The sequence below is a fragment of the Ambystoma mexicanum genome, chromosome 1p (genome assembly GCF_040938575.1).
Source record: "Ambystoma mexicanum isolate Mex_15411 chromosome 1p, UKY_AmexF1_1, whole genome shotgun sequence".
Classification (NCBI taxonomy): domain Eukaryota; kingdom Metazoa; phylum Chordata; class Amphibia; order Caudata; family Ambystomatidae; genus Ambystoma; species Ambystoma mexicanum.
In genome coordinates, this window is record NC_090921.1 from 1336821020 (window position 1) to 1336835908 (window position 14889).

A 14889-nucleotide genomic window follows, 5' to 3' on the forward strand; every position below is an offset into this window, starting at 1 on the left:
ATCTTTTCTTTCCATGTGCACTGGTGCAGTTTTGAATCTGTCAAAGTGGGCATTTACAGAATGCCAGTATCTGCAATGCCACATTTACTTGGAATACATCGGCTGCATTTACCAGTATTCCAGTTCTGCCTATACCTTGTAACAAAATGGAGGGAGGCCCATTCTTGCTCATTCACTCATGTTGAAATCACTGTTTTGTACTTGCTTTTATATTTCAATGGCACTCCACACTGAGCCAGCTTCACTCTCACAATGGGGCCTAGCATGGCCTCTCCATCTCTGTCGTCAGGGGCTGTCTTTTTCCCCACAAATCAGAACATTGTATTGTGTGAAAGAATCAAACTGGCCTGTGTTTGTACATATTGGGATCATTACATGTCCCCTGATATCCCACAGTAATTCCGGCGGGATACCAGGGGACTACAGTACCATCTCTGCTGCTCGATATCCTGGTATTACCACAATTGTACGGGTGGCGGAGACACTAGTAAATCCACATTCCCATTGAGTCACACAGGACTCCATGGGATGAGGATGCCACAATCACTAGATCCGGTAATACCAGTGTCAGTGATTGCAGCGATTGTCTGCCGGTAGGGGCATGAGCTACCGGCAGGTAAGGCCTGCGAGTAGAACACAGCCCCTACCAGCAGACTTGGAGTTGGCACCTGATTTCCAGACGAGCAAACTCATAATGAACCCCTATATTGAATACAAGTGGTGAAAGGGCTGAGCCCCAAGGCACACCACATGTGACTTTATAATGTTGCCAGATTCAACTCAATTGGCCACTAAGATTCCGACTGGTCACTATGAAAGGAAGTGAACCACTTTAAAGCTAGGTCAGTAATATCAAGACAGTTGAGAGGACACAAGAGAATGGGGCCGTCAATGGTGTCAAACTCTATTGACTGATCTAACAAACTCTGGGCCCCGGAAACGCAACCATCTTCCATCCTCCCACGTTGTCCAACATAGCAGAAACACTAGTGTCTGTCCCAATCCCAGGCCTCTGTCCTGGTACTCAAAAATAGAGTTATTGTCACCAAATAACTGTTGTTAGGATAGGGCAGTTGATTCTACAATCTTGCCAATAAAGGGCAGACGCAAAATTGGCGACGGATAGCTGGCTCCATCCGATCCAGCGTTGGCTTCTTTAATAAAGGGAGCACTGCTGCTCTTGTTGAGACAACTGGAATCAGTCCAGTCAAGAAAGAGTTATTGATATTAAGGACTCTTTCTTTTGTGGTAGGGCTCATTTTTTGGGAGGTATGAGCAGCACACAGGCCTTTAGGGGATGTGATGCTTTGGCTTTTGCATACAAGATCGCGGTAGCAGTCCTGGGAAATTGTACGAGTAGGTGGGTGTGTCCCACCCTGGTAGTGTTTCTGCATCTGCATCTGGAAGTGGAACAAAAGGGCTGAGCTGAGAGCAGTGTCAATCTAATTGGAAAATAAGTCGCCTGTAATACATGGCAGTGAGCAAAATCCCTGTAAAATCCTGGAAATCATTTTCCTATTACAGACTAGTTGTGACTTCACAACTGACCTGTAACAGAAGAAAATGACGTCACAACTGATCTGGAATCATTTATTATGCTTTAGGTGTGACATCACAAAGCCTGCCACTTGAGCCAGAACAGAACTCCAGATGTTGTTGCAGCACTTACTCAAAGCAATGACACCCTTTTCAAACGCCTTGCTTGTTAAAAATAAAAAGAAATTATGTGATGCTTTACAGACAATAATTGACAGCAGATTGTTTCATTTGTGCACTGCTGGAGTTTAACACAAGAGAGCTGGAATCTGCATGTTTTAACTTATTTTAAAGCACAAAAGGAAAACGTGTTTTCCATGCATGTAAATATACTCCTCAAACTATTTTCTGGGACTCATTAGAAGCGCCTTGTTAGCTTCTTGAAATCCAATCCATAAGATTAAGCAAGAGGCCAGGTGGTAAAGGAGAAGAGAGTGTGTGGCCATGTATTATAAGGAATAAAATATCCCCTGCTGTATGTGAAAAGGATATTGTAAGTCGCCTCAGAGTTCCGAGACCTTGGGCCTCATTACCAGTTTGGAGGTAGCCATGCCGCTATTTGCGGCATGGCTGCCTCCAAACTTGGGTCCGCGTTCCCTGAATGGGGACTTACCGGGTCATTCCAACCTTTGAGGGCCCAGTATTTCCCCATTCAGGGAAGCCATCCCCATTCCCATTCGAGCCCCCATAACGCTCAATGGGAATGGGGAGGGAGCTAATAACGGGCCCGTTGTTAACGAGCCCGTTATTAGCTCCCTGGTCGGAATGTGGCGGTAAGAGGTTAACGGCACCGGCATCCTTACCGCCGCCGTTAACCCCTTACTGCCGCACTCGGAATGAGGCCCCTTGTAAAGGAGCTCGACCTTCAGCCTCATCCCTATGTTTGGTCAGGGAACGCCTCAGTGACTTACAAAATCCTTATAAGGTCTTGTACGGGGTGCATTATCCCATATATATCATATAGCTCCTTGTTCAACCTTGTTGAGGTTAAAATGGCCTCCAGTTTTTAATTAATTTAACACTGAGAATATATTTTTGGAAATGTATGTCGAAGAGAAAATGTTTTTTAACCGTGAAGGACACATTGTAGCCGATGTTGTTGGCTGTAGCCATTGCTGCTCCAACATCCAAAGGTTAGATTGGGTTTCTTATAACCTTTCAGTGTGCCGGGCCTCTTGACATACATTTGCCCTCTGCAAGCTGTAGTCAGAGGTGGGGCAGCAAGGCCCAGAACGGGGCGTACAGATTGATGAAGGTCACTTGGGTGGACTTGTGGGTCTAGGTTTAGCTCCAATATAAGAAGAATGTTCTTTACGGACATAGAGTAGATTTAAATGAGCTCATCTTCGATAGGTATTTCTGCCTATATCTTTTGTTGTTGTAATGTGTGGCTATATGGTCATTAATGAGAAAGGTTAGCCCGTAGTAGTCTGTCCATGCTAATTGGGAATCGACTTAACTGTTAAAAGTTGCTTATAAATTTGGCCTGGAAATAAGGGTGACGGTAGCAGAGTACCGGCACCCTTTCCGGACCGCCAGACTATAAGTATCCCTGTCGGGGCCGTTGCTCCCAGCAGGTTTAACCTGCCGGGGGCACCGGCTCCTGCAGGGATGGGTTTCATGGAAGCACCGGCACCGTTAGCAATGGTGCCCGTGCTTCCGTGTCTGCATTCCCGGGGAGTCCGACACATTCCGCCGCCTGACATCCCAGGCCGTCGGGACTTGGATGTCAGGTGACAGAACAGTGTTACGAGTTTGGCGGCAACATGCCGGTAGCACTGTCGGGTTACTGCCGAACTCATATTGAGGCCCATCTTGGTATGGAAAAGCACTCTAAAAATTATTGTTATCTCCCTTTAATGAAGATGGACACTATTATCACATGCTCCTTGAATTGTTGATGCCTGGGTCTGTTCAAGGTGAGGCTCACTGACACCACACTCTGGTGTGAAACTATCAGAGGGGCTTTGCGCTTGAACACAATTAGGTGATATCCTGATAGAGCTATGTCTCTGGAAGGCCGGTAGGGCTTCGTGGCACTTTGGACTTTAGGAAAGTAGGGAGATTTTACTACAGGCCCATGCTTCCGGCTTGGCAGGTATCTGACTCCGTCCCTGACGCTACCTCCCTTCCAGGAACACAGGCCTGTCATAAAATCTCTCAATTTCCCTTAAGGCCAGTCCACCTATGGATTTGACGTATTAAGGGCATTTGTAGTCTAACCTCCATCCATACCTTCTTCAGGGCTCTGGTGGATATCCTGCGGCATCAGTCTATCACATCAAACCGTACTGAACGCAACAACAGCACGAGCCTGGGCTCCGGACAGCAGGATAACGGACCTTCAAGGCCTCCCAAGAACCTCTACAACCCTGTGAAGTCTGCCAAGAACAACCACGGTGAGTGCAGCGTAACCTGAACCTGGACCTGGGGTGTTGATACCTCTGCCGGCATGCGTCTGCCTCCATCTTGTACTTTTGTGTATCCTGTGCCTGTGAAGGCGGCAGCGTGGGGGGGGTATGCGCACCGTCCTGCCCTTTGACCTTGTAATTGAATGGTGCAAGAACATAAATAAGGGTCCTCTTAAGATTGCAGAATGTAGCACATTAACAAACTGGTTGCTGCAAAGAGGCAAGCCTCTTTCATCGCAGTGCCTTGGTACATCTCTTACATTGTTAACTTACCTGCTTCTTGTTCTGCTGTCACCCAAGACTGACCATTTTGTAGTCCCTACTGTTATGGTACTTGCTTGTTTTTACCCCCACCCATGCTTTATTTCACTACCCATACCCGATGATTGTTTTCTGGTCACACTTGCTTGCCTTTGCTGTCTGTGTACTGTCTATACTTGCTTGCTCCCTGGCTCTTGCCAATAAGACTGTCTTGCTTGCATTTGCTGCTTTCTATGCGTGGGTGTTCTTGATGTTGGTGCTTTACTGCTGTCCATGCTCCCTTGCTGTGTGTTTGCTTGCTTGCTTTTTGCTGTTAAGTCTTGCTTCCACATGCAATTAGCTGTTCTTTCTTGTGTAATTGATATATGTCCCTGCTCCTTACCGCCTGCTTTTGTTTGCTGTTCATCTTCATACCTTCCTGCTGTCTAGACCTTCTTTCCGTCAATTCTCTCCTGCTGTCTCTGCATATATGCTTTATTTCAGTTTATGCTTGCTCCCTCTTCCTGCTGTCTGGGCGGCTTGCTTTCTATATTACTTGAGGTTGTCATCCATGCTTTCGATTATTTGTGTTCTTGTCATCAAGGCGTTTTTTGATTGCCATATTTGCTTGCCTGTTGTTACAGTCCGTGATTCTTGCAGTTTGCCCTTGTCTTCCATGTACTTTTTAATGTTTGTACTTTATCTTGCCATCTGTGTTCCTCTTTCTGTCCCTGCGTGCTTGCATTTCTTGCTGTTGATTTCTTTTCTTTTACTAAAGACACTTTCTTCATTTGCTGCCCATGCTGTGTTGCCGTTTGTGTTGTCTTTTCTCTGTGGCCCTGACTCTTCTGCTTTCCCACACTTCCCATTCACGATTTCTAGGTGTGCATGGAGTGGTGCTTGATTGATCTTGTCATCAATGCTTTCCTTTTATGTATGCTTGCTTGCGTGTGCTATCCGCACTTTCCTAATACCCAGTGCTTGCTTCCTCCTGGCATCCACGCTGTATTAATAATAATAATAATAATAATAATTTGGCATTTATATAGCGCTACGAACCCTCAGGTATCTGAGCGCTGCTTATTATTACCCACGATGTGTGGTGCTCATTTATCCACCTCGAAAGGATGAAACGCTGAGTTTGGCGCTGCCGGGATTCGAACCTGCGTTCGCAGGCTCTGCACTGATTCTACTCGCTGTGCCACTTGACCGGCATTGTTGTTGTGCATGCTTGTTTGCTTGGGCTTTTTAAGCTTTCCTGCACTCCATACTTGTGTGTTCTTGCCACACGTTTCCTTGCCACCAATACTTGCATACCCTGGTTGTCCATGGTGTACTGCTTTACATGCCTGATTGCTCTATTGTCCACGGTGTTTTCCTCCCATTTACATGCTGGCTCTTTCAGGCTTATTTGTGCATCCTGATCGCTATTGTTGTCATTGCTTTCTTGCTATTTATACTTACTTGTCTTTCTGCCCAGTGTGTATTACTGACTCACTTTCTTTTTTCTTACGTATACTATCTTCGTTTTACTGTTCATGCTTGCTTACTGCCCACAATTACTTTCTAGCTTTGCTTGCTTCTGCCACCTGTGCATTTTTGGTTTCCATGAATGCATGCCTCTACCGTCTATGCTTTACTGTAGCTCTTGCCAGCCAAACATTTTTGCTATGCAAATGAGATTACTTTTGGCATCCATTCTTTCCTGCTGGTTATACTTGCTTTCACTTATACCCCATAGTTCATGTGATTTTAGGTTTCTTTCTCTTGCGGTCAGTGCTTTTTCACTCTCTGGCCTTGATTGCTCTTGCCTTGCAGTCATACTTTTTTCTGGTCTTTTGTTACTTGAATTCGCCTACCACATTTAACGCATTCCATGGCGGGTTCTGCTTTTGGCATATGTTGGTTTATGGTCTTTCCATTGAATATTTTCCATCGAAGGTAAGTACCATTGAATTTTTTCCATCGAAAAATGTTCCATCAAATTCCCATACATAAAGTGCAAAGTGCATATGCATCGAAACCCTTTCATCGGATAGGGTTTTGTTACATAAACATTATACATTTTTTTGCATGGAAATTCAATGGAACATAATGTTACTGGGAGCTGTCCAAGTGCTGAAATCCATATTTTTAACACTGGACAGCTCCCTGTAATTTATGGTTTTTATTTTTTATTGGGGGCTTGTCCACCACCCCCAAACCCTCCTCAGCCCTCAGGGGTCCTCCCCCTCTAACCCCCCACACCAACCCCCATGTTCAAAATGTAACCCTTGTCCAGCTCTGAAATCTGTATTTTAGGCCTGGACAGCTCCCTGTAACCTACTGTTTTTATTTTTTATTGGGGGGTCTCTCCCCCAAACCTCCTTCAACCCCCAGGGGTCCTCCCCCCTTACCCCCCACACCAACCCTCATGTTCAAAATGTAACCCTTGTCCGTGCTGAAATCTTTAATGTATTTCTGCGCTGGACAGCTCCCTGTAACTTGTGGTATTTATTATTTATTGGGGGGGGGGACCCCCCATGCCCCTCTAATCCCAAGGGAACCATAATCCTAATTCTAACCCTTACCCTAACCCTTGCCCTAACCTTAACCCTAACCCTAATTCTAACCCTTGGCCTAAACCTAACCCTATTTCTCACCCTTGCCCTAACCCCAACCCTAATGCTAACCCTTACCCTAACCCTTGCCCTAACCCTAACCCTTGCCCTAATCCTAATTCTAAACCTTGCCTGAAATCCATCGAAATCCATCGAAATTAATTCAACGAATATGCTTTTGATAGAAATGCATTTCAATTAATACATTTCGATGGATAAACATTTGATGGAAATTAATTTGATGGAAAGACCAGATACCCATATGTTTTGGCATCTCTGCTGGATCATCAGTTTATACCTTTAGACCAGTTGAGTTTCCTAGGGGGTGAGGAAGTCAAATGTTTTGGAGGGTGAGCCCTTTGAAGTTAATGGGTGTGCCATTTTGAGGAGTGCAATAACATCGGTTTGGTCAAAGGTGATCCCATTGACGTCTACAGAAGGCATTTAGCTTGTTGTTTGGGTGCAAATAGTGCAAGGCGAGCAGCTCGATCAAAATGAGGGTGAGTGGACAGGTTTGGCGGTCTTTTTGATCTATGAGTTCCTATTTCTGGGAGGTTTCCTTGAGTGCTCTCGGAGCGTCTGCTGCCCATGCTTCCTTGGTTTTCGTTTTCATCTGTGCTTGTTCTTGAAGTCTGCCTGGTCCTTGGATTGATAACATGCTCAAATAGTTTGTGTTCAATGCCCCTTCAACTGAACCGTCTGTTTTTCCTTAACCATACAGCTGACGACTGCATGCATGCTTGCATGTGCTTTTTCTTTGGAACTGTGCATGCTTCCTTGGTTCGGCCTGCATGATTGCTTGCCGTCGAGGTAAGCTCACTATCCACAGTTGCGTGGCCTTTCTGCTTCATACTTCCTGACGGTTGCCAGTCAATTCGTCGAAAAAAATTGGTCGACCAGACAAATGGTCGAAGCAACTTGGTCGAAAACCATTTCGTCGAAATTTTTTTTTTTCTATTTTAACCCTTTTTTTTTTTTTTTTTTGGGGGGGTCCCCCCCCAACCCCCTTTTTTTCTCTAAAAAACCCTTTTTTAACTAAACGAAAACCCAAAAAATAAATATATAAATAAAAAAAAATTTTCGACGAAATGGTTTTCGACCAAATTGCGTCGACCAAATTGCAGTCGACCAGTTTTTTTTCGACGAGTTGACTGGACACCTTCCTGACTGCTAAGCAGTCTTACTCTACTTGCTCCTCCAAGCCTTGCTGTCTTGCTCCTGCAGGGAGTTCGAAATTGAGATTCCATGAGCAGGAGCTAAAAACCAGCTCCTGGGTGTTGGGCATCACTCTGTAGGCAGGAGCTCCCGCAGGGGAAACAGGAGCTACCAGAGATGCTCGTTTAACATTTTGTCCATTTTGTCCGACCCATTGTATTTGTTTAAATATGTATTAGATGTGTTCTAATTCTTCTTTATTAACATGCTAAAATACTCAGCACTCAAATACTCAATGTTAATGTCACATTTACATGTTTGGAAGGCACCAGTTCGCCAGAGGAGCCAAGAGTAGCTCCTGGTAGCTGTCGGTTTCAAGCTAACCAGGCTCTGCTAGGTTAGCAGCAGGCGCTAAATAGCTCCCAGCTCCCTTCAATTTCGAACCCTGCCCCTGTGCAATATTTTGTTATAGAGATGCTCAATTCTTCAGCTCTCTTGCCTGCCATATTGGGCTAGCTGGTCATTCTTCTTTGCTCTCGTCATCCAGGCTCCCTTGCTACTTCTTGCACACTCCTGCTTATCAGCTTCTATGGACAGAGACGTTTTTATGGGAGGGCAAAAGGGGCACTTGCACAGGGCCCCCAGCTTGGAGGGGAGCCCCACAGGGCTGCCTGATCTGAAGAAGTAAAATTCCATTGTTCACCAGTCTTAAATAGCACACGTCAGGATATGTTATGGGGTGCTGCTGAGGCTCTAACCCCATTGCCTTTCTGTTTTGGCAAATGCATTCTGCTTCGATCAATTCATCATGTATTGCTTTCTGTGTTCACCGTGGTATACATTGTTTATGTGTTCTTTGTGGCACAACTCTGTAGCATGCTTTCCTTTCTGTGGGAATTATGTTGATCATGTGAAATAGGCAATGGTGAAATGCATATTGATAAATTGAGTGCCACAATAGTTCAGAAGTTAGCTCAGTGTGTGAAGCACCCATTGCAGAGATATGTGTTCATATGCAAAATTAGAATATCACATTGCAGCAAGGCTGGCTGAGCCTCTCCTATGTCTGAAGTTATCAACCTGCCTGCGTACTTGGTTTTGCAGAACAACATCTGCTTTTATCAGCAATGTACCTGTGCCAGATAGGGGTTGCTATAAAAACTAACCTATCATCAGTATGGTGAAGTTCTAGAAATTGGTTTGTTCAGATGGGGTGTTTATAAAACCTAGGCAATTGCCTCCAATGATGGCATAAACTGTTAGTCCAAGAGGTGAATAAGTATCCAAATTCAAGACTATGGAACGACAGCATTCATGTTTGTATCCTGGATTCGCCAGCAGACGATGCAGTGATCCTGGTAAAATCATATAATATCTCTTGAATTACTTTGCTGCCTTCTGTAAGGTTTGCCTTCTTGCATGCTGCTGGTATCGTTTAGCCCATTACTTGATCTTTCTTCTTATGTAGGCCATTTGGGTGGAAGGGTTGGTAGACAATAGAGAGTGGACCAGATGATGTGGGCCTCAGGCAAGCATATTTTAAGGTCTGCTTGTTTGACACAAAAAACGGTTTGCTACAAACCAATGAAACATTAGGCTTTGGAAATGAGGTGCCCTTACTCCAGAGACACTGTAGATTATGTGGCGACCAACACGTTGAGACATTGAGGCCTGTAGCCTTAGAGTGTTTGTCTCCTATCAAGGAAAGAGGATTGGTATTCGGCCACTTTGGGAGCAAGGCTTGAGTAAAGTGGAGGTTGCGTGGCATGCTTGGATGAGGCGGAGGGTATTGGGATGGTGTTTGCTCTTTCACATGGGTGGCAGAAGATAGTAGGTGTGTTGAAAAGTTGATTTGATACCCCCTCACTTGTGGAGATATTACAATGAATCATGGATGCCATGTATTATTTAAAAGGGATGTTGTAGGTGGTATTCAAGTTTTAATTAAACAATTTGATATAATAAAATGAATCTAGCGCGTTCTTGCTCGCTGAGCTAGCTCACGGTCGCTACCTATTTTTCCAATCCATGCTACCCTTGATAGTTTTCCTTTGCTGCCTACCTCAAATGGCATTAACTACTTGGCACAGCCCGCTTCGGCTTTCCGTGCCTATTTTCCCTAACTCCCTCTTCTCCTTAGCTCGTTATGTCAATGCCTATTCTGTGGCGCGTTCCTGGCTTTCTTGCTCCGCCCCCTTCTGTAAGATATTACTGAATGTTAGAAAGCACTGCGCAAGACACTCATTGTTATAGTACCAATTTTCTTGTGAAGCGGAACATCTAATGGACTCTTCCACTGCATGAAGGAGAAAAGGGAATACAAAGCAACATATTATTAGGCCAAGTCTCTAATTATATTCTGACTGTGGCTCACGTCAGGCGCTGTTCCCGGGTTTTGTGGCGAGGCCCGCCAGTCCCCTGTCTCTGCCCTACTTCTCAAGGGAGCGCCTCTGGGGGTATAGCACATGAATGAGGCCCTTTGCTGGAGTATCCCAGAGTGCTCTGGCGGCAGAACACTGACGGGGCGCTCCATCGTCACATAAACCTCCTTCCAAAGTAGGCGGTCTTTATTGTGTCCGTTCAGCTCTCCAGTGCCTGCAAGTCAGAGCCGATCTACGATGTAAACCCTTAGCTCCTCTGTATGAGTTTGGAGGTAATGGTAAAACATTGGCATTTTTATTTTAAAAAACTCGTATTTCTTCAACCCAAATTTATCACAATCCCCCAAAAATATCAACTACACTAAAACCTCCAATTTTTAAATACCTCCTAATTATAAGTTGGTATTGCATGGGACATTTACCGCAGGGTGTCCATTGAAAGTAACGCATGCGGTAAATAGCCAATATTCTCTCTCTGCAGTACTTTGTGCGCAGATCATGCAGTAAATATCCCATATGGTACATCCTCATAATTAGGTGGTATTTTAAAAACAAGCCTTATTTAAAATACCACGTGTTTTTATTTATCATCATACTTTCAGCCATATAAACTGAGGCAATTTTAGGCTTGGCCACCAACTTGACTGTCACGTGCATCCTTCGGATGCTGCGGAGGTGACCACCTTCGCACATTTCTTCATGACCTGGCAGTGGCGTCACTTCCTCCACATCAGAAATGGACGACGGACTTGCCGCCACGCTCTTCAGCTCACGTAAGGCTTCCCGACATTAGACAAGGCCACCAAACGGGAGAGTGACAGCACAGAGGGCCATTTGCACAGTGACCAATGTTAAGCCTTAAAGATCCAGCAGCAAAAAGGGCCTTAACACTGGGGAAAGCTGGGGTGGTGCAGGGGATCGCCATGTACCTCCTCCGGGCCAAGCATCAACACAGCAGATGGCTGATGGCGACACCTGGCCCTCGTGACCGCCGCATCCACCAACCCAGGAACAAGCAGGTTAGGGATTTGCCACAACACCTATCATTCACTCTGACTGGCGCAGTGCTGTAGTAATTACAGGCCTGCCGTTGAGGCCCTGCTCTCTTCTGGTTACATATCCAGCATCCACTTCGCATGGCACGTGGCCTTACTATTTGCATATGCAGCGTTCATGCTCTATGGCACAGATGGTATCTGTTTACATATGCCGTATCCACGCTCCCTGCCACAATACGCTTCTATTTATATATGCAGCGTTCACTCTGCCTTGCATTTACATAACCAGCACATTGCATGTATCGAGAGATTGCAGTAAAAACATTAACCCACACTTCAAAGGTAAAGACCCCATGCCCAGCCAGGGACATTAGGGCTGCTGAAACCTTAGCAAATCTTTCAAAATCAATATCAGATAAACCACTTAACCAATGATTTCACCCTACATCTTATCCCAAACCCCTACATCTCTGCACTATGTGGCCTTCTGTAGCCCATGTCTTGTAGGCAGGTCGAGTAGGGAAGAAAAAACCACAAAGTACACATTACATGTCTTACACAAAATACCACACAAACACTCTCTCTCTCATACACACACACCTACCCTAACACTTAAAAAACAGGTCAACTCCCTTGTATCCTCAACTGCCTATACCTGTAAGCTTATTAGAGCCTGTTGACCTTTCCTCTCCGAAACCAGTTGCCTCACACTTGCCAACGCTCTATAATGTTCAAATTGGACTATTGTAACGCCCTATAATCAGCCGCAAACAAATACATCCTAGACAAAATGCAAAGGCTACAAAATAACGCCCTAAGGGCAGCACTTAACATTCCTAACAGAGAGCACATTTCTAACTTCAGAAGAGATGTCCACTGGCTAAAAATAAAAGACAGAATTGTTCTCAAAATCGTATCACTCACCTCCAAATGTTTGAACCATATAGCACCACCTTACCTCACAGAAAGAGTAAATGGGAAAACCTCTACACGACTTACCAGATCAGCCAATGCCCACCTTCTTGAGATTCCGCGATTCCGACGTTCCAAAGGAGGAGGCTCCAGCTTCCTGGTCAAGGCGGCCACCGCCTAGAATGCACTTCCATTAGATCTTAGAATTGAACAACCTTACCGAAAATTCAGACATAACATGATCAACTGGCTACGAACAAATGACCGCTAACACTTGATTACCTGGGACCTACCTCTCCCTCACTGTAAACTACAAACTCAGCACCCTCACAGATGTCTTATCGCCTCCACCTCTATACCCATTGTATCTATAGTAACCAAATCATGAAGCTGTCATGATGGTACCTACTGTATCTATTATAATCTAGTCTTGAAATCCCTTGGCACCATTTGTCCATGTCTTGCCACCTTTAGCTCTGCTGCACCTCTGTAACCTACTCGCGGTGACTAAAGTGTGTCGTCTACATTGTACTATTTGTATCTGTAGTAACTAAGCTTGAAGTATACTTATCTCTGTTGTGCCCAGCTACCTAAGGGTTCGGGGCGCATTATCAAATAAATAAACAAACAAACAAACACACACACACGGGGCACTGCATATGCATAGCACCTCAACATAGGACAACGTCCGCAAGGAGGAAACAAGGTACATATGTTTACATTTCTGACATATAAACATATTGGAACAGCCCTCGAAATGTTATAAAGGTGCAGGAAAAATCCCACTGAGCTCCCATTTCACAACACTCTCCCAGGTTAGTTAGGATGAGCGCACACTCAGCGATCACTTGTGTTTGGCCTCATTATTACTCCCTATTGTCAAAATATCATCCAATTATGAGTTGAGAGTGCATGGGCTTTTGCCCCATGGAGTACATAGGGGGCAGTGCACAGGGGTAAAGATGTACCCCATGCAGTACTTCCTCTGTACCGCATGTTGACAATAGCATTGAAAATACTACCTCATATGTAGGTGCTTTTTTATACACCTATGACCTTTATCGCCATACTCGCCATGCTGCCTGTTTGGTTATTTTAAAAAAAAGAGTTTTAATGAGAAAATGAATCCGTGTGTTTTTACTGCATATGTTAACATAGCGTTTATTTTACTGCAAAATGTTTTATGGATTTGTTTTGCCACACAATTAAGGGGGAATCTCCCCACCTCCTCACTATACCAGCAACCATCCCTACCTTCTCCCCAACCCATTTTGCCTCTCCCAAGCCTATCCCTGCATTTGGCTGCATAAATGTGGGAAACAATGGGCCTCATTACAGACTTGCCGGTATCCTGGCGGTAGAGCTGCCAGGATACCGGCAAAGGCTGTTATCGTTTCAGGCACTCCGTCCTTGAGCATTGCAGCCAGATTACGAGTGCCGGCGGTGTGGTTTAAATCTCCATGAGGGGATTTGCCATCATTACCGCCACCGGCATTGCCGGTGGTGGTAATGAGGGCTTTTATTGCCAGTAGGGTGTCTGGATAACCTCCAGCTTTTAGCTGGAGGTAGGCCAAGGTGCGCCACCGGCAAACCCGTAGTCGCCCGATCCGGTAAAGTGCCGGTATCTGCCAATACCAGCACTTTTTTACCAGACTGCCCGACTCAGAATGAGCCCCAATGTGCGGTAAAAAAAAGCATGTTGGCATTTGTGAGGTATAACGACTTAATAGCATTGAAGTATACAGAGAAAAAATGACCCCCGCCGCAAGCTTGAGCTTTCTGCGTCTGTAACAGTGGACTTTTTACCCTCATCTATCAGTGAGCGCACCCACATTAGGGAACCCCTAAATGAAAGGCAGCCCAGTACCAAAAAACACACATAAAAGGGAAGGTTCACAGCAGTCTCCCAAAGGAAGGACCATATACGGTCATAGCATTCCCAGAAGTCCCTCTTTTGACAGAATACCTTCTCGCTTTCTGAGAGGCGGGGTAGATTAAACCCAGTGCTCAATAATCATTTGCATTTATATAGCGCTATGAACCTTCAGGGATCTGAGCGCTGCTTATTATTAACCACAGTGTGTGGTGCTCATTTATCAACTTCTGAAGGGTGACATGCTGAGTTTGGCCCTACCGGGACTCGAACAGGTTCTGCACGCATGTGAAAGCGAGCACTCTACTCGCTGTGCTATCTAACAGCAATAGATAGTTCAGTGTTCACTTGTCACCATTTCGAAATTAGTTTTATGGCTATTAACAAAGCCCTACATATCCATTTTCTCAAAGGGGCCAAAAGAACTGGACTCCGGAGTCTGGGCAATTGTTTTGGGACTAGGTGTTCTGATACCAGTTCCACCCGCTGGAATATATCGGCCCAGAAGGATGTCAGAGCATCTGTAGGCTGGCCCCCTTGCCATGCCCAGCAGTTGTGGTCTGAAAGCATTTAGCGGTGACTGACATCTGACTGGAGGCCAGATGTGTCTCCATTGCTGTTCAGTGAGTGGTGTCCCCAACGCCACGCGTCCCGCGCAGACATAAAACAAAAAGGTAGGTACAACCTTCAACTCTGGGGCTAATAATCAGAAAGCATCACAGATGTCTGGTAAGGTTGAGAAATTAGAGAGAATATAAGTTCCCAGGCCGGGAACTTACGTCC

The 14889-nt window shown here is 45.3% G+C and overlaps 1 protein-coding gene across 3 annotated transcripts in view; it reads left to right on the top strand.

Annotated features, from left to right (window-relative positions):
* The window catches only part of SHISA7 (shisa family member 7), a 540684-nt gene that overhangs the window by 368688 nt on the left and 157107 nt on the right, over positions 1–14889 (top strand). For all 3 annotated transcript variants that reach the window (XM_069606998.1, XM_069606997.1, XM_069606999.1), the window contains one exon: positions 3781–3935. In XM_069606998.1, the coding sequence (XP_069463099.1) occupies positions 3781–3935 (155 nt within the window). The remainder of the gene's footprint in view (positions 1–3780; positions 3936–14889) is intronic.